The 24188-nt window shown below is 39.0% G+C and overlaps 7 protein-coding genes across 10 annotated transcripts; 3 read left to right on the forward strand and 4 right to left on the reverse strand.

Moving 5' to 3' along the window:
* Window positions 1-17: 17 nt before the first annotated feature.
* On the forward strand, window positions 18-878 carry LOC105185852 (HIG1 domain family member 2A, mitochondrial). The gene is made up of 2 exons (XM_011145672.3): window positions 18-244; window positions 540-878. The coding sequence occupies exons 1-2, from the start codon at window positions 112-114 to the stop codon at window positions 701-703; spliced, it is 297 nt and encodes a 98-aa protein (XP_011143974.1). The 5' UTR covers window positions 18-111; the 3' UTR covers window positions 704-878.
* Window positions 879-1556: 678 nt separating this feature from the next.
* On the reverse strand, window positions 1557-9950 carry LOC105185851 (rhotekin). Of its 3 annotated transcripts, XM_011145671.2 has the most exons (9): window positions 9876-9950; window positions 9573-9782; window positions 3761-3951; window positions 3400-3609; window positions 3061-3240; window positions 2877-2971; window positions 2583-2797; window positions 2235-2502; window positions 1557-2112 (listed from the first exon to the last, which is right to left on the reverse strand). In XM_011145671.2, the coding sequence occupies exons 2-9, from the start codon at window positions 9717-9719 to the stop codon at window positions 1907-1909; spliced, it is 1512 nt and encodes a 503-aa protein (XP_011143973.1). In that variant the 5' UTR covers window positions 9720-9782; window positions 9876-9950; the 3' UTR covers window positions 1557-1906. The 3 variants fall into 3 exon arrangements, with proteins under 3 accessions (XP_011143973.1, XP_011143972.1, XP_025158953.1); XM_011145670.3 differs by lacking the exons at window positions 9573-9782; window positions 9876-9950 and adding an exon at window positions 6902-8809; XM_025303168.1 differs by lacking the exons at window positions 9573-9782; window positions 9876-9950 and adding an exon at window positions 4475-4771.
* A 316-nt stretch (window positions 9951-10266) lies between these two features.
* Rpn10 (regulatory particle non-ATPase 10) lies at window positions 10267-12194 on the reverse strand. The gene is made up of 6 exons (XM_011145669.3): window positions 12154-12194; window positions 11723-11863; window positions 11496-11607; window positions 11052-11426; window positions 10691-10976; window positions 10267-10581 (listed from the first exon to the last, which is right to left on the reverse strand). The coding sequence occupies exons 1-6, from the start codon at window positions 12177-12179 to the stop codon at window positions 10361-10363; spliced, it is 1161 nt and encodes a 386-aa protein (XP_011143971.1). The 5' UTR covers window positions 12180-12194; the 3' UTR covers window positions 10267-10360.
* A 193-nt stretch (window positions 12195-12387) lies between these two features.
* On the reverse strand, window positions 12388-15140 carry LOC105185848 (uncharacterized). The gene is made up of 2 exons (XM_011145668.3): window positions 14104-15140; window positions 12388-13964 (listed from the first exon to the last, which is right to left on the reverse strand). The coding sequence occupies exons 1-2, from the start codon at window positions 14251-14253 to the stop codon at window positions 12933-12935; spliced, it is 1182 nt and encodes a 393-aa protein (XP_011143970.2). The 5' UTR covers window positions 14254-15140; the 3' UTR covers window positions 12388-12932.
* A 163-nt stretch (window positions 15141-15303) lies between these two features.
* LOC105185847 (SRR1-like protein) lies at window positions 15304-17220 on the forward strand. Of its 2 annotated transcripts, XM_025303165.1 has the most exons (4): window positions 15304-15495; window positions 15905-16120; window positions 16246-16944; window positions 17029-17220. In XM_025303165.1, the coding sequence occupies exons 2-3, from the start codon at window positions 15969-15971 to the stop codon at window positions 16925-16927; spliced, it is 834 nt and encodes a 277-aa protein (XP_025158950.1). In that variant the 5' UTR covers window positions 15304-15495; window positions 15905-15968; the 3' UTR covers window positions 16928-16944; window positions 17029-17220. The 2 variants fall into 2 exon arrangements, with proteins under 2 accessions (XP_025158950.1, XP_025158951.1); XM_025303166.1 differs by having other exon boundaries at window positions 15304-16120; window positions 16246-16923.
* LOC112589521 (protein FMC1 homolog) lies at window positions 17030-17613 on the forward strand. Its single transcript, XM_025303167.1, has one exon. The coding sequence runs from the start codon at window positions 17044-17046 to the stop codon at window positions 17350-17352; it is 309 nt and encodes a 102-aa protein (XP_025158952.1). The 5' UTR covers window positions 17030-17043; the 3' UTR covers window positions 17353-17613.
* On the reverse strand, window positions 17502-23608 carry LOC105185846 (short/branched chain specific acyl-CoA dehydrogenase, mitochondrial). Its single transcript, XM_011145664.3, has 9 exons — window positions 23187-23608; window positions 20799-20910; window positions 20557-20657; window positions 19472-19678; window positions 19214-19384; window positions 18533-18658; window positions 18215-18397; window positions 17993-18128; window positions 17502-17913 (listed from the first exon to the last, which is right to left on the reverse strand). Exons 1-9 carry the CDS (start codon window positions 23220-23222, stop codon window positions 17738-17740), a joined length of 1248 nt encoding a protein of 415 aa, XP_011143966.1. The 5' UTR covers window positions 23223-23608; the 3' UTR covers window positions 17502-17737.
* Window positions 23609-24188: the final 580 nt, after the last annotated feature.

Here is a 24188-nt window from a genome sequence, read left to right on the forward strand (position 1 = left end):
ACTATAAGATGGTAAACATGATTTCGATGGTACAAACATAGGTTGTCGGATGCGACATATAAAGAAAGATTAAAATAGGTTAGCTCTAAATATCCGAGGTAATTGTAAGAAATGGCGGATAAGGATAAATTAGACGAATTAGATTGGGTGAAGATACGAGAAAACATAGATAAAGATTACCTTCCCGAGACAGTATACAATAAAGCATCACGCAAAATACGAGAAAATCCGTTGGTACCAATAGGTAAGCTAACCTTAAAAGTAGTGGCAGAGCAAATGTACTAATTTTTGTTATCATAGTTGTGATAAAAAATGTGTATACTTTTATTTGAAGATTTGAGAGAGCAATAAGAATTGAAATAAAATGTTTACGAGTTAATAATTATCTTTGCAATATATTTCTATTGAAATATATTGCAACTTAAAAGTAAATCCTTTGTAACTTGTATATGTGTTCATGTTTATACAATATGAAAGATATATTCTTTTCATCATGAATTTATCAAAGTAAATTTTAACAATCATTTATATTTTTTCAGGAGCCATTGCAACTACAGTAGCTTTGTCTGTAGGATTGTTCAACTTTTATCATGGAAGAACACAAATGCAACAATATATGATGCGCGCACGTGTTGGTGCTCAAGCATTTACCATTGTATGTATGGTTGCTGGATTAATTTTATTACCTAAAGGAGACAAATAAAATAACAAGTAATGTTAACTCACAATATGTAATGTTAATGTTTGTTTAGTATAGTAGGAAATATTTGTATAATTGTATATACTGTGTACCTAATATATATCAATGTACAATATTTTTTAATATCTATGAAATAGATATTTCATACTGTTAGAGATGCTATTTAATAAAGTAACATTGTTCATTAGTTAAGGTTTTTAACTATAGAAGTAAATACAGTTTCAGCTATTTACAGAAATTGTAATCATTTTTTTTTCAAAAATATCTTAATAATCATTTACTCTTGATATATTACTGATAAAACTCTTATATTAATTATATATTAATACTGCTACTTATGATCCATTTGGAGCTGTCATACTCTTTTATTCCAACATGTTGAAGATGTGAAACAGATGACCTAATGTCGACGAACTGTACGAACTGAAACGTAAAAATAATCATGACAGCACTGCTGTCAGCAAATTGCAGAATATTGTCATATGATATATTAAATCACATATATATATATATAGCATAATATCAGAGTATTCTGCAGAAATCAACTTTTGGAATTATATGAATGTGATAGGATTTTTGGAAACGATATATGACTTATTTATATATCAGTATAGTCATATATTATGTAGTTATTACATTGAATTCTACATATCGCATATAAACACATGTATCCTTTATATATATATATATATAAGTATACTAAATATTGCAATGCTCCTACAAATTCTGTAGTAAACTCATAAATGCGTTATGACAAGGCTGCCCTTGCATCTCTTCTAGCACAATTTTGCGTTATAAAAGTAGAAAAGAGAAAAAGAAATCACTTAAGCGAAATATTTTGTACTATATATCGTTATTCAACTAGCTTCTCTAACATTCCGAGTTACCAATCATCATTATCGGCATTATATTTGCATGTGACCGAATTAAAATGTATTTTATGCTACATCTATGTATTACGTTAAATTGAATAATTATAAAAAATTACAATTTGTCTTCATTATACTATTTATATGTTACTACTATACAATTTATATATTCTTATTATACAATTTTTATGTTTTTCTATTTTAATCTTAAGGCGTACATATTGTGTGAGATTTAATATGAATGATATGAAAAAGATGAAAAATTCTAATATATTCGTCTTAATGATAACTCGGACATGTCAGATAAGTGGATTCCTCGGAAAGAAATGTAAAATCGTTACAATTCGTTTTTACTAGAGGGAGCTAAGTGAGACTTTAAGGCAATGGCACTTTGTTTAAACGCACCGCCGATACTTAACGAACGTGAACGCAGACTCGTTAAACTATTCGTAGAACTAGAACTGCTTAGACTAGTACTTGGTGTGAGATCAAAAATTGTTTGTATATTAGATCTCGCGGACGTATAATCCGATGGGATTGATTCTGCAAGAGAAGAAATACTAATTAACAAATGATTGTTTTCTTTTTGTAAGAATTATTTATCTTGCTTTTGTAATTGGAGAAATATACTTATAATTATATTTGTAATAACTTGTGAGACTTACCAATTAAAGGAGTCTCGTCGTATAAAGATCCTTGCCTTTTATTGCTGATAAAAGAATTCCTTGTACTTTCGATGTTAGACACTCTTTGTATAACTTCGGCGGCACGTTTCCATCTTGAATGGTCATTAATGTGGGCAGATAATAATTTAAACCACTTTTGAGCTTCCTCCTTTGATTCAAACTTAATAGACAATAATTTGCTCATATTGTTGCTATTATTGACCAACAGTTCCTTAGCGGAAGACTTGGCTACTTGAATGGATGTTTCCTATACAAGTAGATGTAAAAATGAAACAATAAAGCTTATAAAAATCTTATAATACATATATGTGCGAAGATATCACTTACCTTATTAATTGGTATCACACGTTCCGGATTCTGACCTTCTTCCGCGTGTTTCTTCGACTCCCACATTTTTATGGAGAATCCTTGCAAACGTGCCCAACAATCTTGACCGTCTACGCTCACGTTGCCGATGCACATCTCCTTACTGACGCATTCCGGTTGTGCCGCCAATCGACAGCAAAAGTGACCGAAAAGCGGTAGAGAGTGATACTTATTTTCTAAAAAGAAAAAAAAAAGGGGAAAGACTGTGATGTTTTTCTCGAGAATTCAAATATTTCAGATACTCTTGCAACTCACCGACGTTGTTAATAACGAGATCATGCGTGTGAATGTTATCATCCGTGTCGTCTAGGGTCAACCTTGCACGAGCAACTAGGTCAAAGTGTGGCCCACTGTGGGAAATTATTCGATATGAATAATCGCTTGTAGTAGATGATCAATTGATTTATATATATTCACGTGAGAGAAAGCAGCGACTTACGACTTTCCGGAGCTGAATTCATCGCGAAGCGACGCAGCGAGCTTTTTGCCGACGGTTTTCGAGATCGACGAGTGAATTGTCTTTTTGATTCTTCTCGGCGTGCTAGCGATACTTAGGTCCTCTTGCAAGACGTGGCTGTAAATTTCTAAAACTAACTCGAACTCGGCTGGTACGTTGTTACTGAAAACCAAAATTAGAACTTGATCGCGACACAAGATCCAAGATCGTCGCGTTTTTCATATAGTCCAGCTACTGTGTTGATATAACTTGTACTTGCGGCAGATTTAATTAAATTTTGTTATGTAACTGCGTTGATTATTGAGAGCAGGATGAACTTACAATATCAAAACGTCAGGAAAACTGATATCGGTGTGGGCCCTGTCGATGGGGCACAATAAAGAAGTGTCGTGAATCTCCGTGCCCAATCGCGCTAAGCAGAATACAGCGAATCGACGATGATCACCGCGATTCTTGAAGTGATCAGAGTCTCTCCACATCAATGGTATCCTGAGGTCTGAAATTGATAACTTGCCCACACTACCAGGAATGCTGGAAATACGCGCATTATCTGATTAGTCTCTTCTATTTACTTAATGCTAACGCCGCGGTAAAAAAAAAAAGCGGCGATACAAAGTACCCGCGCGTCTTTGATCTCTCTGTCGCCAGCTCGTAATTTCTACAAATAAATTCACGGACGAACCATGGCTTTTTAATAGGCTCCCGACGACGACTCTGCAGTTCCGCCATGTAAACCGACATTCTCTCGTTGGACGTGAGCAGTGCCCTGGCGGCCTCCAAGCTCTGAGCGCGATGCTTCGCGGCCGCCAAGAGCCTAGCCGAACCTTCTCTCATCTTGATCTCCACCTCGATCTTTTGCTCCAGATCGTATTCCTGAAACACATCGTATTCGCGATCGTTCAATAGTTGCATCGAAAAATCGCACACTGACGGCTCACGAATTAGACAACTCGTCGGAATACTCGGTAGCGATTTGAAGAACAAGAAATCGTTCGAAAGCCCCCCCTCCTACCCCCGCGAATATAGCCTTAGAAAGCGTAATCTCAATCCACAGGTGTTTCGCAGGTGTCGAGTGCGGCATAAAAAAGAAAAAAAAAATCAGCCGATAGTCACGATCGGGGAAAAATCGAAGTGTCAGCAATAAAAGCGTCCAGCTGGCTGGCAGCACGTGGGTCACGCGTTCGCGGCGTCGGGTTACATAGCGAACAAAACCTCTTACACCGTCATATTTTACGAAGGTGAAACGCGCTCGTTTTACGAGTCTGCGTGAGCACGCCGCTCATTCATACCGATCCCAAGCGTCGCACGTATTCAAAAAGACGATAGAGGCGATAAGGCGAATTTGCGCGGGCAAGCGTGTGGCTTAGCGCCTTGACGATGCGAAAGCGACAACAACCTGAGGAGACGCGACCTTCTCGCTCATCTCTCGTCCCGACATAAAATTACAATCCGATCACTCGTGTGTAATCTGCGGCGAGAGCGAAGCACGGTGGTCGCGCGCGGGCAATTCGGCCCGGTCGAGTGAGAAAAAGCAAACTTCGCGAAAGCGCAAATAAATTCGCGCGGATCTCGCAGCGTAGTTGCTGGCGGCACGCAGAATCGGACTGAAATACCGACTATTCGAGGAAGTGGTGAATGCACTTGAGGGGGTGACGCTCCCTCTCCTCCTTCTACCCTCGGGAAACCATGCTATCGCGCCGGGGAATATCGATCCGAGCGGCTTTCCTCGGCATAATAGCCGGCATGCACGAAAGATCATAATTATTCTTGCCAGGTGGGAAAAATCGTATATCGGCCGGGGACACGCCGGCGATTCTTCTCCGTCGCCGTTAAATTTCCACGAGATGTTAATTTCATCGTGTTTCAACGATATTGTTAAATATAAACGAGAGATCTCTGTGAATTTCGTCGACGAGGAACTTTCCCCATTGCCGGTCGGCAAAAGCGCAAAGAACACATCTCGATCCGACAAGTTACCCGTTCCCGTGTAACTTTCGGTGGCGAGGATGAGAAAAAGAGTCAAACGCGCTCGCACAGGATGAAGCGATTCAAGCGAAATTATTAATACACATCTCCGGGTGAGAGGAGCGTCGCGGAGGTTCCTCGTGAGGTTGCCGCGCGCGGTCGCCGAGCCCTGAGGAGTCCATTAATTTCCGTAATATTCCAGTGACGCGTGCGATCCGGAAATAAACGGACGCATCAGTGAAATCAATAATGAAGAGAGATGAATCATCGGCACGCATTGAGCAATTTCGTATTCCGTTAACGCGCGACGCATCCTCGCCCGCCGGCGTGACTCGTCGCTCGCGGCTCGGCGCGGTCTATCAGGAATACATCATAGGCATCACGTGTGTGATACACATGTGTACTCCGACTAGGAATTTTGCAACGACGCAAGGGTAAGCGCGTCCACATTTAATCCCTGACCTCGGTGGCCAGTGCCGTAAACGAGTCTTGATGGAACTCGTTGATGCGCGCGCTCTGTGTGACAAACGAGTTCACGTGAGCGAGCGCGCGCGATGTAGCAACAATACGCGAGCTGTCCTCTCTCTCTCTCTCTCTCTCTCTCTCTCTCTCTCTCTCTCTCTCTCTCTCTCTCTCTCTCTTTCTCTCTCTCTCTCTCTCGCGCTGTCCGTACATATGTCCCAACCTTTCCCTTCACCCTATATTATTACGCTGTACGCATGCACGCGACACGCGCGTTACGTTAAATATTAACTAGATACGCGCTCCGCGCGTCTACGTCTCTCGCCGCATCGCGGCCGCCGTCTCGTTTCTTCGTTTTCTTCGTGTCCACGCGTCTCGTTGTTTTGTTCCCTCTTCGAAGAGAGCTCTGTCGCGCTTCGCTCTGTGTCCTTCGTTCCTACGTGTGTTCCCCCTCAATATCACTTTCTCTCGCGTTGCCACCACTTTCCCGACAGGCTTGTCTTCGCCGAAAATAGTCGGTAGAAATCCAATACCCCGCGCTGCAGTTGTGCCTGCAATGGTCACCGCAAGCGACGACGCTGCGACGCGCGCGTCTCCCGCGTCTTCCTTTCTCGCGTAAATCTTCTGCCAAGAGCCGCGAACGCAACAACCACTCTCTTCTCCGCGCCTAATGCCCGCGACGTCCTCGCGGCGTGTACCGTCTCTCTCTCGTACACGGGCCAGTCTCGCGACCATAAAACGCTACATTTTAATAAAACGATACGAGAACGCGCGTGGGTCGCGTCGACGGGGCCGATGGAAAGTATCGCAACTGCATGGAACCTCTTAAGAACATTATTTATCTCCGTTCTCCCGTCTCGAAGGATTTCTTCACCCACGATTGCACGACGCGATAAAATATCGAATAAATGCCGAACTATATGGGGGATACACAGTGTGTATTATCTTCTTCGAAGCATCTGCTGATAAAAATAACATTGAAACGTATGACTGAAAATAGCCAAAGGTACAATTGCGATACTTCCGACGTAAGCGATAAACCCACTAGATTATCGCGATACGTTGCGGCGGAGTTTCCGCCGGGATTCCGATAGACCGACGCACAAGCGAATCTCTCACTCGAGATCCGCGTTACGCTCGGGCAAAATTTCAAATTCGTTTGACATTGCCATTTGTCCGTCCGTCCGTCCGTTCGACCGGCCGACCGACCGACCGACCGACCGACGGGATATCACACGCACGACGGCTTCTAAAAATACGAACGACTCTCGCGAGGAAACTTGGACACAGCTTCCGTGAAACGTGCTGCGTAGAGCTCCGTGGCCTCACGCACGTACGCACGCAATTAAACGGAGCAGCTGTTCCCCCGGAAAATTCGTGTCGAATCCCGCCATACCTTCGAGTTTCGCGCGATCTGCCGCACGTAATACAGATCCAAGTCCTGAAAGACATCGTTCTTGCCCGCGAGCGTCGGGCTCCTTGAACGCCGCGTCCGAACGTCCTCGGCGTTTACGACGTTGCACCCGACGTCGTTGAGCCGATCTCTCGGCTTGTTCGCATTTCGTGGATTCAGTATCGCCAAGTGCGGGAAGCAGGAGTTCATTTTTCTCTTCTCTTCTCTGTGTTTGTTCGTGTTCTCGAATAAACGTCGTCGCTCGTCGGCCGATTTACATCGTCCTCGTTGTCGTGTAAGAAGTTACTCCGACTCCGACAACTCGAGATCGTGCCTCGGGACACGCATCGTTACAGGTCACACGTCGCTCGATCTTTTGTCGTTAGCTTCTCCGAGCGCGAAATTTCGCGCAGAATATCATGACGTGCTTGGCAAACACGAATTTGGTACGAGTCGCTTTTTCCTCTGGGAACCTTGGCCCGAGTCCTCCAAGAGCCAGCGAGAGAGTAAACGGAGGTTGTCCTCTCTGATCCTCACTCCCGCGAGGAATTCGAGTCAAGGTGGTCAGTCGAGTCACAGAGTTCCTCTTTCCTCCTTCAAGATTTTCTGCACAACGGCAACAAGCTTCGAGCTCTCGAACGCGAATTTCCGATAAAGTGACGAGAGATGTTGTTGTCACATTGTAGAACTTTCTCGATATTTTTTTTTTCGTTATTCACGCGGGAAAAGCGTCGCGCAACACCACACCGATAATAGAATTTCGTCGATTGTGTACACACACAGCGTGAACAGGCGCTCGGGACGATCGTCCTACGTATTTTCGTTAGCTGTAAAATAAGCAGTGACGCGATACCGCGCCTCCGCACGATACGACAACAAATAAGAGGCGCGAGCTGTCTCCCGCTCGCCTCTCGATTCTCCAAATACTTTACTCGTTCGCCTTGCTCGCCTTGCTCCGCTAAATTTCCTCCTTTTCCGTTTCCGTAGCGATAGTCGACGCCCAATCGTGTCTCATGATTCACCATCGTCGACGGAAAACGTCCCTTGCGGATGGCCGTTGATACTTGCGATTCGGCAATATCTTCATCTTCTGCCCCATGTGTGGTTCGGTGGTCTCGCAGGATCGTGAAAGACAGGGCGAAACCAGGTATATATCGGTGTATGATTGGAATTGCGATTTGTTAAGATCGCTGGCGACTAGATCGGACTAGATACGACGAATGGTCGAGTCTTAAAGAAGCTGAAGTAGCAGCGGAACTCGAGGAGGACGCCGGTGCTCTTAGCCGCGAGAGGAAGAAAAATGAGAAAGACACGCCGCCGTTCACCCGGGAAGCACTCGACTAATACTGAATGACGCTCGATCATTCGACTGTGTAAGCATCAACAGGACGCACCACGCATCACGCATCACGCACCACATGCACAGTGCCGGAGAGGGGAGAACCACCGGCGTCCTAACCGACAATAGATTGGATATAGCGCGGATAAGAGAGCAGAGCACCGGGGGAATCGCCTACGCTGTGGGCATCCGCTGTGGACTCTTACATTTAGTTGTGCACAGTAGATTAATTATCGTCAAATTATCTAGGAGACGATTGTACGTGTGCACGCACGCGCGTACTCCCGGGCGTGTTACCAAATTATCAGCATCTGTGCATCTATTCGTTTCATTGTTATGCTAATTTATGTGTTATTATCATTCATTTTCTAATCCTAAAGTTCAAATCATAACAAATTGCAGATAATTGTATATCTTTGCCATTATATCTCACTGTGTACTCCCTGTCGATAAATCATATCCCTAATAGCACAGATGTCCAGAGGATGTTCAGAGTACGTCTTGAGGACATCCTGGGGATGTTTCTTCATCCTCAGGATGAGGTCCTTAGGACGTCCCCAGGAGAACATATGCTACCAGGGTATATATTCAATAAATATACATGTATTAGAATATGAATATCCAAATGCTCGAAGCTAAAGTATTCAATGTTAATATAGTATGTCACAATGTTGACGTTTGGAATATGTATAATTGATCATAAATGAGATGGAATATGTGGTTCCATATAAAGTAACTCTATGCGCTCTCAGTGATATTCAAGATATATTTCTTACAGGCAATACACAATGTATAGTTTCGCTGTTCTTACTGATGATGAGATGACAGGCGTATAATCAATCACTTATAATTATTTACACATACAGTATTATACAACGATTTGAAAGAATATGTATAAAAAGCCTCTATTAAGGTATACTTTGTAAAATTATTACATAGGAGAGAACAAATGGCATATATAATATATTTGTTTGTTTCCTATATAAATGAAAAGTTTTAGATTTTATAAATTTACATGAATGATTCTGCAATATTATATTATATAATTTACGTTGTATAATTTGACGTTATAATTTTTCATGACAGGCAAACATTTAAATCACAATACTCATGTATTTATCATAGTTGCCAGGCATAACCTATATAATAGCTTGATTCCATATGTCATATTCTAATAGATGACGAAACCTGTGAAACATAGCTGTGCATGTGCTTATAAATAATTGTCGAATAAGATAAACCAAGAAACTCTTAATAAGTCAAAATACAAAGTAATATTAAAGGCGTGTCAACGGACTTTAACACCGAATTAGGAAATTCGTTAAAACGACTTACCACATGAATCCTTGAGTTTCTGATACTCTCTCGCCGACGAACTCTCGTTTGATAGTCATTCAGGCAACACAAATAATTGTTCTCCTTGTAACAAGCGTCATTTAATGAACGGCGTAACGTTTGAAAGTTTTTCCTTCGCGGCGCCATTTTGTCAATTCAAATCTTGTAGCGAGCATGTGCAATTCACTCGTCGGAACGAAAACCGATAGACTGTAATCAAAATAAAAAAAAGTTGTCAAAGTAATATTGAATTTACAATTACATAGTTACGTAATTTGTCCATTTCTTTTGTACAACACATACCTTCGAAATAGAACAATTACAATTGTCCTCGATTTGCGTCGGTTCCAAAACGACAAGATGCGCAATCGTTCTAACTACGATCAGGTATGCAACATTCGTTATACAACATAAAAATTTACTACAGATTTCGCCAACAAGAGTTCCTAGGAAACGAGCTTTTCCATTGGACATTAAAATGTCCTACATTAGACAGCGCGGGATTTACAAAAAAATATATACATATTTTGTTTGTTAAGCTTAAAAGCACTTTAAATTATTCAATTTACTTCAACTAAATTCTTTCAAACATCTGACCAATACACGATGTAGTAGAACCATGTAATTATCATTATGCACGTTTATCCAATTATTCTAACACAAAAGTTTAGTTTCGAGAAATTGATAATATATTTTATTAGCAGGACAAATTAGCTACAATATTATACATAATAATGGAAAATATCAAATGACATTATTGTAAATATGAAAGAACTAAAAAATGCTGTTTATTTTTTCTCTTTGTCTTTGTCTTTCTCCTTCTCCTTTTCTTTATCTTTATTTTGCTGTAACGACCCAACAGCTTGGCGCACAGCTTCGGAGTGCGGATCTACACCTGGCAAGTTTTCCAGAACAGATTGTAGAAAGGCAGGGTCAGAGAGGTTAGACATAACAGCTGCATAATCTTCTTCTACATCCATTGCTTCTTCCTTTTGTGACTCGAGTTCCTCTACAGGATAATAATAATCAGAAATTACAAGTAATCATGAGTTTATATTACACATACATACACATAAACACGATGAAAATATTACCGAATTAATTGACCAAAAACTTACGCTGATCCTGCATAGACATTTGCATTGCGAAAGCAATTTGTTCTTCTTCGGTCATATTAGTGAAGTCCGGTACATTCGCCCTGCAGGGAGCAGTGGTATCAGTGGTGGCAGCTGAGTCGTCAGCTCCTTCAAGAGACATAGCGAGCGCACGCTTCAGCATGGCTTCCTCATTGGGAGCTTCTTTTATTGTTTCCGGCTGCTTATTCACAGTAGTGTCATTCGCCTGCGCACGACGCGCTTCGTCCTCTTGCCGTTGCCGTTGTTCTTCCATAGAAACTCGTAATGCCTATAAATTGTATATGAAATCATTATCCCTATAAAAGAAAAGGAAGACAATAAAATATTAAACCTAACTACCAACCAATGCAAGCTCAGGATCTTCATTTGGATCAACACCAAATTCAAATGCGGCACCACCCATACCAGCTGCACCCATTCCATCTTCACCTTGGATTATCGGAGAGGAAATAAGAGCATCTGACAGATGCGGTCCTGGTGGAACAGTGACAAGATGACTTCCAGTACCATCTTTGCCATTCAATGCATTCACAAAGGCTGTCAATACTTCATTATTGATGCTTTCTTCACCAAAGCTTATAACGTCAACATTTACTTTTTCCTTCTTCAAGCGCTTTGCTAATTTTACCAGTTCCTTCTCATCAATCTCTATTGGACTCCCAATAAATGCAACGATACGCATTTTATGATTCTTGCCTTGTCGATGTTTCAAAGCTAACTAAATTTTACAAATGTCAATAAAAGTTTACTTAGATGTTCTTACAAAATTAAACTAATATATACTTACATGAGCAATTCTAATGCCTGTAACAAGAGCCAATTTTCCATTCGGTTGAACCTGATGAAGCTTTGACAATATTCGGCCGACATCGCTCGTGAGTGTTGCCAATACTTCAACACTATAAATATCAGGAAGCTATTTAGATTTAACTTATTAGAAGTTCCTTTGTATGTTAGAGAGTCACCAGTATCAGAATTATTACTAATTGTGTGTTTTCGTAATTAACAACGTACTTAGCGAGCGTTATAAGACCGACATTGTTCTCCGGATTTGAACGGGTTTTGGAGTGACACACCAAGTTGACAGCATCTTGCTGTGCTTGCAAGCGTGTAGGCACAAAATCCCCATTTCTCATGTAATCGCTATTATCGACGCTGCAGAGTTACAATCATACATTATTAGTTCAGATATATAACAATAATAACTGTTGTCCGAGATCGTCTGGCGATATGAATGTTTTCAGTTTACATGTAAGATTGTCATGTCATTGTCATTACGTTAACCTCAAAACTACAGTTTAAACAATTTCGCACGTATAGAATTAAATCAACGTAGAAATTTCCATTGGAATTTTTTATTTATAACAAGTGAATACCACACGATTAATAAAAAGAGCGCAAAAGTCGATCCAAAGGTAGAAAATATTATAAAACGTGGGACTTACCATATCATAGTACTTTCCAGCACCATCTTGGATGGATCGACTGCATTATATCGTTCGATGCGAGACGGTGCGATTGTATTCGATTTTCATTTACTGCTGTTTCGTATCGCGCGTGCGCGTGTGTAGAATATGTATAATTTAAATAATAGTAATTACATTATTTTTATTAGATTATAAATGAGAAATAATTACAATTATATTAATATTAACACACATATATATTCTATTAAAACTTTATTTTAATATTCATATGATCGTAAGAATATCGCGCCAACGTAAATCTATAAGTTAAAAAATAAAAAGTATATAAATCTTCCTTTCGCATCTCTTATTCCAATGCGGACTAGAGTTGCCGGCATTTGATAATATCTTTACACTAAAAAATGTTAATATTAATAGCTTAATGAATATTTTTAACCCTGCAACGCTAATTATACATTTTTTTAAATACATATTCGTATTCGTAAGATTCATGCGGACTATATAAAAATATCTTGAAATTCTTAATTGTATGTTTACTGTACAAAAGTTAGATATAATTTTTAACTTAGGAAGTATAAAATTATACTTTATCTGTAATACTTAATCAGTTGACAATTCAATACAAATCTTTTTCTTTTTTCTCAGATGAAGCCTCAAAGATGCATGATCATATAAACAGCTATGATAAAATAATATTAAAATTATAAAGTCAGGACGAACTATTTATATCGTATAAAAAAGCTACAAAAGGATGTCTTTCATCCTGTAGCAACGTGATGCAGCAGATCAGAGATACATCATCTATGAGAATGTATCTTTATCTCAGAAATGTCCAGGGAAGAACCATAAGCAGATGAGAAAGGCGACGAAGGTGAAGGCGAAGGTGAAGGTGAAGACGAAGGCGAAGGCGAAGGCGAAGGCGAAGGCGAAGGCGAAGGCGAAGGCGAAGGCGAAAGCGTCGACGAAGACGACGACAAGTGTACATCATCGCTAACCAGACCGCTGAAAACTAACGTCGAATATCTCGGAGCTTCCTCGTCCATCAAAACGACTTGTTCATACGCCGGTGGCAAGTCCTCTTGCCACGCAGTATCGTCGGATAGTTCATTTTGTAATTTCCTCGCTCTTCTTTCATCCAAAAGTCGCAAAACGATTACAGCCGGTCCCAACAATAACATGATGGTCCCGATTACTACCATAACGACGGCCATCGCGGCTCCGCTGGAGCTTACGCGATGCGAAAATCGTGCGTCCTCTTTCGTCCTCCAAAGAGAATCCAACGTTGGCACCTGGTCGTCAAGTTTTTCTCGAGTGGATGATAACGTAGATGGCGATATATTCTCTGCAAAATCGTTATCTTCTTTTTTCTGGTGGCGATTTCTTTCCTCCTTCGAGATCGATTGCGAAATGGATTTCTCTGAACTCGCGATGTTTTCCTCCGCGCGATTTCTCGAAATTTCATGGCTGATGATTTTATCGTGAATTCTCAGAATTCTGCTCGATATGCTTTTGCCGTCAGGATCACGCTCGTCCAATAAACGGTTTCCCATTAGCGAGGAGCTCAACGTATCCTGATCAGTCGTCGAAATCTCGAGAGAGTTCGGCAAGGACACGGGTCGTCGTCCTTCTGACACGAATTTAAACTCGTCTCCCAACTCGTTCTTAATTATATTCAATCCGGAACGGTTATTTCGCCGTGCCAATTCCGAGTTGAACCGGATGATCAGCTTTGCGATCTCATCGACTGATTGTCTCGTCTTGTTTTCACTGGCTTTTGCGGACGACACGGTGCTGGATTCGGCGCTCAGCCCATCAATCGATGGATTCGCCTACGAAAGAGTAATTCCAATTCAAACCTAATTGATCCGATCGATCTGCCTCCCGAGAGCCGCTCGTTCGATCGTTACGTTCGTGCGCGCGAAAAGAAACACGCGTGAGTAAAAGGATCCGATCGCGGGTGTCGATTACCTCGGTAACATGGCTGGCTTCTAGCTTCCTCCTCTGCAAGGAACTCACGCCCTTCTGGAGTAGAATTATACTGACTGTACTCCAGGTGACCAGCTGCAGTGCAATGACTAGCCTCGAGGTCCATCTGTTCGTTCTTGAGACGACGGACATCGTGATAATCGGCGCGCGACATTACATTAAGCGATTAATCGGATGCCGAGCCGCGATACCGCGATACACACCTGCTGCACCTTGTCTTATTCGACAATTGAGCGACATTTTAGCATAGTTACATATGTACCGTCAAAGACCAGTCAGTATGTATGTAGTTCGGCATGCGAGATTTACGGGGACGTCGAAGATATCGCAAGGCCTAACGATTCGACGCTCGTTCAGTGGGCAAAAATAAATATGTGCATGGCGCATCGGGTTAGCTTAGAGGAAACGCTATTTCAGAGAATACTTCTACCACGCACACTGTACATATTGAAATTGAATACATGAGTTATATCACTCTGTGTGACACTCGACACCGTCGCTTATTGCGAAGGCGCGGGCGTTCTCTGCGCGCACGCGAGTTCTCCGCACAATTACTTGCAATTGGAAATATTCAATAACGAAATTCACGAGGCGCTAATAAGGCGCTTGTAAGGGAAACGTGAGGATCCAAGTTGTGTGTGTGTGTGTGTGTGTGTGTGTGTATTACATTTTCTGACGCTTCACGAGCTCTTCGCTTCGGTCGGCCGTACCTCGTCACGGAGGCAAAATCGCGCGAGTCGAAATTTTTCGTGGTCAAATATTTGTTTCACTGCACGCGCGTAAAGGACGATTTCAAATGTAGGGCCTCGGCGGCGGCGATGGCGGCGGAATTCAAGGAACGGAATAAAGAATACGTTGGGAACGCGATTAAGTAAACTTCCGGAGGAGTCACTGTAACGGCCGGCTTCGCAAGACTGCGGGAAAAATGTGAGAATTTCTACAGAAACTTTACTCTATCGATTAACGTCCGTGCGGCTGAAGCCAGTCGTTGGCGGTCTTCAGCGCGGCACGATTGCGACTTATTTGCTCGATTATACGCGATGGGTCGTAGCGAGCATAGCAGCGAATGACTCATTTCCACTACCTTGCACCATCGCCGTAATCCCGTACGCATTATACGTATGAGACGTGACCAGTTTAGCGACCCTGAACGAGAACCGATGTCTTCGCATATGAGACGCCACACGACACTTTTCCGCGCTGTTGATCGTCGTCCGCTTGTTTAGACCGTCGAGCAGATACTGTGCGTCGGTTACGTTGCGTTTAATTTTAACGGGACTTCCCATTGTTGAGGTTTTTGAGCATACGACACGCGACATATATACATCAGCGGGACAAATGTTCATAGATAGAGAAATACGTCGAGTATGTCGAGTATGTACAGGCAGATACATTAATCGCATTTCCCATGCTTACACTCGGCGATCGGTCTATTTATTGTAACATCTGAGCAGCATTTTCGCGCTTTATACGGTTAATATTTCGAGTCAGTTGCTCGATTTGATGAAAGAAGAGAAAAAACAATGAAAAATATCGGTGACTCGCACGCGCGTTTCGAGATTGCCTCGTGAGTATTTGCGCAGCGTGACTATTATCGCACGCGACTGTACATTACTATTGTCTTCATAGCGATAAAAAGATAAAATATGACAATATTAGCTCCTAATTTACAGTGCGCGCGTGCATACAAGGACACGCGATTATAAAACCTCCGGAGTATAGTCGATTGAGAAAATTCTATAAATTAAAATTAACTTTTATACCGCTCGCGGAGCGATCGCAGATAGTGGCACCATCTGACGCACGGTTGAATAAATAATTTCAATGACATCGAATGGCGGAACATCATGCTGAGTATGAGCGACTTTGTGCTTGTGAATCGTCGAAGAAAACGCTGCAACGGAAGGAGAAATTTCAGCAGAGGAGCGGAGACCCTTACTCAGGCTTGGGAGGGTTGCGAAGTCGATCACGACTCTTCTTATTATTATTACCTCCTTCGGTAAGTCGTCGCACAATCATCTCGTTTAATGACGGCGAAGCTACGAGTTCGCTGGTTAACCTATAATCTGGTATGATATAACTTAATGGCAATGCGTTTTTCTCTACTTTTACAACGATTTTCAGCACGTTAGACGGCACGTTAGTCAAGATCAGAGACACGTCGTTCGCCAAGCTCGTTCTTAGTCGGCTGACGGAATCATTGACTATTCTAAACTCTAATGGTATTTCCGAGATAGTCTGCTACGGGTTAGGACGATTTTCTCAACACAGGTCGTCGAGATATCAATTGGCGCTTCTGCTGTACCTGAAGGAGCGATATGATGCTCGCGTGTATATATACGACCCGATCTTTAATCCCCAGGAGGTGCTAGTGCTGCGTGCTTTGGGTTTAGAGATTATAGAAACAAACGAAGAAGGCAAACGCATCGTCCGAGATGAAACTACGACTCTTGTATACATGCCACATTGCTCCAGGCAACTGATGAATAATTTCCTCTATGCTAACTGGGGAGATGGCTTGAGCAACTGCATTCTATTTGCCAATAGTTTCTCGAGGATAATCAACAGTTGCTCGCGTAGAATCATATTGGACACAGCGGGTTACATGCTGCGCATTCGGCCTTATGTTACAGAGCTTCAATTGGAAAATTCCTTCGTACACGAGGAAGTTTTCAACGACCTTAACATTCATATCTTTACTAAGCAAGACTTGCTTAAGATACCGCCAGATTTCTGGGACTCTAGAGAGGAACCTCGATATTTGACAGATGAAGTAGAATTTATTAGAACGGCGACACTGTGGTAAATAATATTAAAGATATTGTAATTATCTCCATGTGACTTCTAGTACAAAATATGATGATTTCCTATGGACAATTGCATTAATGATCTCTCTTGCTCTTTTAGATAAAATATACAACAATGAATAATAATATTCAAATTGTACGTTCTCTTGTGCAACAACTCCGTCGAGTCTCGCAAAATAAGAGTACGAAGGATAATGCCATGTTACAATACATTATGGAACAGGCACATGCTCACAAAGAAACATCTGAAGTGTTGTGCAAAGCAAGAGAGGAATTGAAGAATTTAGCGGAAATATATATTTGTTACTTAAAATCTCAGCAAGCATGTAAAGATATTTACAAACAATATGCTGGTAAAGGCGAACGTAGTATAAAAGAAACTGCGGACCTCGTGGGTTTTAAATTACCTCATGATCCAAAGTAAAGTCAAAAGTAAAACTTAGAAGTAGAAATGGAAATATACATAGGAATGTTTAAAATATTATCAATTCACGAATATTCCGTATTATTCGTTATTTGTTTATTCATTGACTTGATTTCTGCAAAAATCCAAAAAGTAATCGTAAGAAGATATATCATGAAAATCGAATTTATTTCTTAACATGTCTCTGTGTATCTCTTGTGCTCTTAAACCAAGTTGTACATATACCATGATTATAATAAATGCGTTTTTTTGAACCTCGAATCGTATAAAAGTACAAAATATACTTTTGAAACAATGGTATATGTACTTTATCTCTTATAATACGTTATATAAGCTATACAAATCACAAGTTTAGAAAAACTCATACTGATCGTTGTCGAGATTATTACGAGTACTGCTTGCGTATGCACTTTGCAATCGTTGATAGCTGCATATTACTCGTACCCTCGTATATAGTGCCGATTTTCGCATCTCTGAAGAACTTCTCTTGAGGAAAATCTGTCGTAAATCCGACACCACCCATGAAATCTATGCACTTAGCAGTGACACGCAGTGCAGTCTCTGTATATGTGCAACGTATGTGTGTTAGCTATCAGTCTTAAATTTATAAGAAAACAGATTAATGGAAACAATAATATACCGGATGCGATTAACTTGGCCATAGCTGCTTCTTTCATAACATCCTTCTTAGCGTCCACCAGCCTAGCTGCATTGTAAACCAGCAACCTAGCACATTCTACATCGGTTACCGCCTGAGCTATTTGATGTTGCATCGACTGAAAATAGAAGTTATTTCTCAGATAAGAGAATTCATGTGGGAGTTTATCAGAGAATAATAAACAGATCTACACGTATATTACACCTGAAATGAGAAAATGTCTTTTCCAAATTGTTTCCTCTCCAGTGTGTACGGTATAGTCGCGTCCAAGCATCCTTGCGCTATACCGATCATTTGAGCTCCTATACCAACTCTACCCTCATTCAAAAATCCAGCTGCGTATTTGTAGCCGTGTCCAAACTGACCCAAAATATTACTTTCGGGTACCTAGGAAATAGAAAAGAGCAAACAAAAATTATGTGGAGGAAATAAGATTAAAGAAGTCGTTTTGATTTTATGCGTTCGTGTAGTAAAACTATCTAGTAAAACATAAAATTGTTGTTGCATATTTGGCACGCATACTCTGACATTGTCGAAGTGGACCATACAAGTTCCGGATGCCTTGATACCCAACTTATCTTCGGGCTTAGCTACCGTCATACCAGGCGTATCGCGTTCTACGAAGAATGTTGTAATGCCGCGATATCCCTGTAACATATTGAATATATTGAAAAGCTGATATTGCCATCTCTTGCGTCAACTTTTATTTACTCTAACGAATTTTATTTCACTTATACTGACACTAATATTTTGTTTTTCATCTATACACGTTTCCGTATTTTTTAAAAAGAGAATTGGAAGTGAGAATTCTTAAAATTTTTTTTTTATAAGGAAATCAATATAAATACGTATTAACATATACTGATTGCTAAATACGAATTATCTCAAGTAGACATGCAAAACGAATTCTTTGTTCCAAACGTCAACTGAATATATATTTTCTTCATGAGTATAAGTTTTTATTGTGAATTTTGCTGAATAATAAACATAAATTAATTAGCATATTAAAGTAACACATTAATATAAAATTGCGTCGAGGGAAGTGTTCCTTAATATCGATTAATATGATATATAATCAAGATGTTAAAATTATCTACTTTAAATTTTTAAGTGAAAAAAAAATTATATACACACAAATTTCTTTTCCTTTATTCCATTTTTTGTAGATAGGCAAATAAATAATATACGCAAGAATATATTTACCGCATTAGTATCTGCATTAGCGAAAACAAGGAAAATTCCCGCGATGTCGGAATTCGAAATCCACATTTTCGTACCGTTTATCACATAATCACTGCCGTCCTTTTTCGCTACGGTCTTGAGAGCAAATGCATCCGAACCCGAGCCAGGTTCCGTCAGACAAAAGCTACCAGCCTAGAAGAGTTATTTACGTGGTATGCATATTATAGATTTAAATTGTTCCTGGAAATCTGTCGATGTATTGTACGCATGATAACTCACGCATTGTTGTGCTAATTTAGGTAGATATTTTCGTTTCTGTTCTTCGGAGGCGACCTTAATGATCAACGAGTTCACCAAAGTGTTATGTATGTCTACGAGAGCGGCTACAGCTCCGTCGACCTTCGCCACTTCTTCAACAGTTAGAATTGTGCTCATGAAATTGCTTCCAGTGCCGCCGTAATCTGTTGGAATTTCGAGCCCCATAAACTGAGAATAACAAAACCAGAAGATTTAAACATTATAATAACATATTCTTTAATACGTTTATTTTATTAATTTATTCGCATTTATGAAAAAAATATAGACATTAATATAGATAGACTTTATATAGAATATATTGTATAATCTTCTATTTTGTATTTGTTTTTGATTTTATATCTTTTATTTGTCTTCTCCCTTCTCTTTTTTTTTTCTTACTCTGTATACGAGCGAACGACCATGTTGGTCATGCGTGACATATTCGTAGAGTAACGATTAATTGAAAGAAGCTTGCGTCAAAAGACTTGAGCTGTTATGTCGTAAAGTGGACTTATTATTCAATATTTTGCGGAATTATTATTAACAAAAATTGCCGTATTATTGACAAGAAATTCTAACGATAGGTTGTTTTCAAGAAGGTTAAAGTCTTTTTTATGTTTTTGTTTTTTATTCAAATATTGTCCTTATTGGAATTATATTGAAACATATTGATTCCATATGACTAGAAAATCCAAAGATAACATCGTTAAAAATGTAACATACGATGTGGGGTAAATAGAGGAAAAAATATTTTATCTTTACGGTTTTAATGAGTAAACACACCGCTCCTTTTTATTTTATGGGTCAAATGAGTCAATGATGACAATAATACATATCACATTTGTGCAATAAACGCGCGTAATCATTATGGTTTGATAAGCATATCATTTATTTTCAATCGGATAAAGCTGGAATATCTTTCATCATGGAAATTTATAATATACTAAGCCACGAGCGAAGATTAATTTTCTTGACAGTCTTTGAACGAAATCCGTTGATCGTATAAGTACATTTTTCCCGAAAATTCGGGAAATCAAAATTATTTGTTGAAATTATTCGGTACTTACGCCATTGTCAAAAAGCATCTTCAGAAGGCCGTCGTCTATTTTCTGCTCTTTCTCCATTTTCCGTACAAGTGGGGTGATTTCTTCCTTAGCTAGTTTAGTGACTGAGAACGGAGAAGAAAAAAATGTATGTTATATTCATCAATTAGTGAAAATAGGCTACATAATTAACAAACAAAAAATTTGCAAGTGTGCTATACGGGATTTTACGGCGAAATTTCGATAGATGAAAACTTGATGCTTACCACTCTCTTTCATCATAAGTTCATCTTCCGAAAATTCGGTCAATGGATAGTGTTGGAGCCTTGATGCACATAAATGTATTTTACGTGTTTGCGTTAGTGATTTCTGTGATATCTGTAAGAAAATTGAAATTATATATATATATATGTATATATAATTTTTTTGTTACTTCTCCATGCTACATTTACACAATACATATCTGTTAACTGCATGATGAAAAATGTTACTATAATTATATTATACATTATTATAATTATATTAATATATAATATTATTTATAGAGTAATTTCGTTCTTTATATATCGGAGAAAAAATGCATCAATATATATATATATATATTTACACACATACACACATATATATATTGTTTTATGTAAGTTGTTTTTATGTAACTGACGTGTACGCATATGCAGAACATTGATGACTCTGACTTGTCATGTGCTACTATCAGTTATTTAACCTTAAGAATTTAAACGTAGCACACGAGAGGCGTTCAATTCCATACGGCAATTTGTCAGTAATATAGTAACGACAAGAGACTTGCTACAGGTCGTTTAAAAAAAATATATCAAGAGCCAAAACACAGGTGGTATTTTCGCTATTAATTAATATCTGGTGGAAAAGATATCGAAGGATTGATCTTTTTAAAATTAAAAGTGATATTTTGTTTTGATAACGCATATGATTGATTGTTCGTTTATCATATGCGGTAATGTAAATTTTGTGTCATTATTTTAAGCCTAAATATGTATATAGCATTTTGTTAAATATAATTTAAAAGATTTCTTATAAAAGGTTAATATAGAGAATTAAACAATTCGGTTTCTTTCTTTATTATTCCATACACACCTATCGCATATGTACATGACTTTCGCCTGATAAATGTTGCCAATAGGTATAATTATACCATAATATTGTTGCGCAATAACTCATATCGAATCGACAAAGTTATCGACGAACGTGTATGGAATACAGTCTTTAAACTCCCAAGATTAATGAAGAATACGTAATATAATAAAAACATTGATTAAACACGATCTATTACTATTCGGTTTTTTTACAAAATTATTTTAAGAATTTCGTGTGTTTTATCGTTACCGATAAATAATATACAAAAATTATAATAATGAATAAAAAATTCCTATAGAACCCTTTTTTTTATAAAGTTAAAATGAAGATACGTATATGTGCGTGTACGTACGCATGAAAATAAAACACTTCTTTAAGTATGGAAAAAGTGGAAGAAGATATGAGATAACCGAAAGCTCGGCAAAATGCGCATGCGACAGCCAATTTTTTACTATCTCCGCCCACCGCTATTCCCTTTATCTCGCCGCTCCGCGCGCTGCCTACAAGCCGCTCGAACCTCAGGAGCGTGTTTCCAATAGTTTTCCACGTCACCCATGAGGTACTATTGTTGACGCGTTTTTTTTTTAAGTGGTATCCCCAGTAGGCTTCTTCATTTTTCAAAAATGAAGTTTATAAAAAATGAGAAGTGTTCTTCTTTAAGCGACGATTCCTTATCATCTCTTATGCGGCTCACTACGTGCAATATCCAAATTGACGTTTCCACTCTTACCAATGAAAGACGCCGAAAATCGAATTGAATATTCTTCATTTAACATATTTTATTTCGCTTCTGTTCAATTAGTTACGGGTTGTTACAGTCATCAGTGGATTAGGCTTACTTAGGCTAATGTGGTAATAATTTACAAATCAAAAATATTAAACTAAAAATTGTTTTAAGATAATCTTTTTGATAAACGTTGATTAAACACGATTATTTTAAATTAGTGACACGTATCACGCGTTTTCGAGTGCTCGATTTTTATCATAATGTAACAAGATTTAAAAACTATTTAACGAATTTAATTAGAATATTATCACTGTTTAATACTCTTGTTTAATTAATTAATTAAAAAAGCACGGAAGCTATGTATTTTTTATCAATGTATTAACTCGAACGGTTATTAAAAATAACATAATCACCGAAAGAACAGATAATAACACGACAAATATTGTTGTAAATGTGAATATAGATAAGATGCCTTACGATGAGAGTGAGACACGTATCACGCGTTTTCGAGTGCTCGATTTTTATCATAATGTAACAAAATTTAAAAACTATTTAACGAATTTAATTAGAATATTATCACTGTTTAATACTCTTGCTTAATTAATTAATTAAAAAAGCACTGGAGCTATGTATTTTTTATCAATGTATTAACTCGAACGGTTATTAAAAATAACATAATCACTGGAAGAACAGACAATAACACGACAAATATTGTTGTAAATGTGAACATAGATAAGATGCCTTACGATGAGAGCGAGGGTTTCACGTAGATTTTATAGAAAATAAAAAAACGTTATATTAATAAATCACGTACATTTCGGAAGACGGATCTCAATACAGACGAATTCATCTTTCTCTTCTTTGAATAGTCGAATTGAAATACGTATTAGAATCGCAGAACACGTCGACACGATGTTGACGATCTACTGGCTAAACGTATACTGCCTGGAATAACTCCATATAGACCGGTTTGTTGCTGCTTGGCTACTCTCGATGACTTTATTCAGTTCTTGAGACGTGTCGATTTGAGTGAACATGCATGCTGTCGTGTGTGCGAGTGTGTACGTGTGAACAGGTTGTTGCGCAACAAGGAGGTAAGGAGTGAAAATCGGAATGGCTCCAGAAACCAATCGGCTCGCCTGGTGTGGCTCGTTATCCTCTCCTATTTGTTCGATTAAATATGCATGTGTTATCATGTAATTAATCCCTATCAATTCGCAAATGATTGCGTCACGTCCTTATCAGCGAACACGTGACTTGTACGTCGGATACATAATATTCGGCATGTAATTACTTTTATACATTATAGCTGATATTATTAAATGTTCAAATTCACCTGATAATGTATAATGTCAAGTTCTTTGATAAAAATATTACGAAACTTTGTTATTGCAATGACGACGGTTGTTTTTCATTAATTTCATTAATTTCTTTTCATTCCGTTGAAATGACGTTGTTATTTAGATCATTAATTGCAGCCGATCAATCAATAGCACTGCTAAATAATTCAAAGGAACATCATTTAGAACTTACATATAAGCTGCTAAATTGTTCAAGTTTATCAGCGTTCCACTTTTCAAAGTAGAATCGCTATTCTACAACGCTTCGTACCGTATTGTGCAGGTATTACTTAAGGTATTTACTTCAAGTAGAACTTGTTATTGCAAATTAGGCAAACAACGTATGAATGAGTTTAGCTCATACGTGTGGTCGTATCAAAATCTATGAGAAACAAAGATTACGTAACATTTTTAAAAAACAAACAAAAATCAAAATATCAAAGTTGAATTATGCAACGATAGATTTTGAGATTATA

Source organism: Harpegnathos saltator, unplaced genomic scaffold (genome assembly GCF_003227715.2).
Source record: "Harpegnathos saltator strain DR-91 unplaced genomic scaffold, Hsal_v8.6 scaffold536, whole genome shotgun sequence".
Classification (NCBI taxonomy): Eukaryota; Metazoa; Arthropoda; class Insecta; order Hymenoptera; family Formicidae; genus Harpegnathos; species Harpegnathos saltator.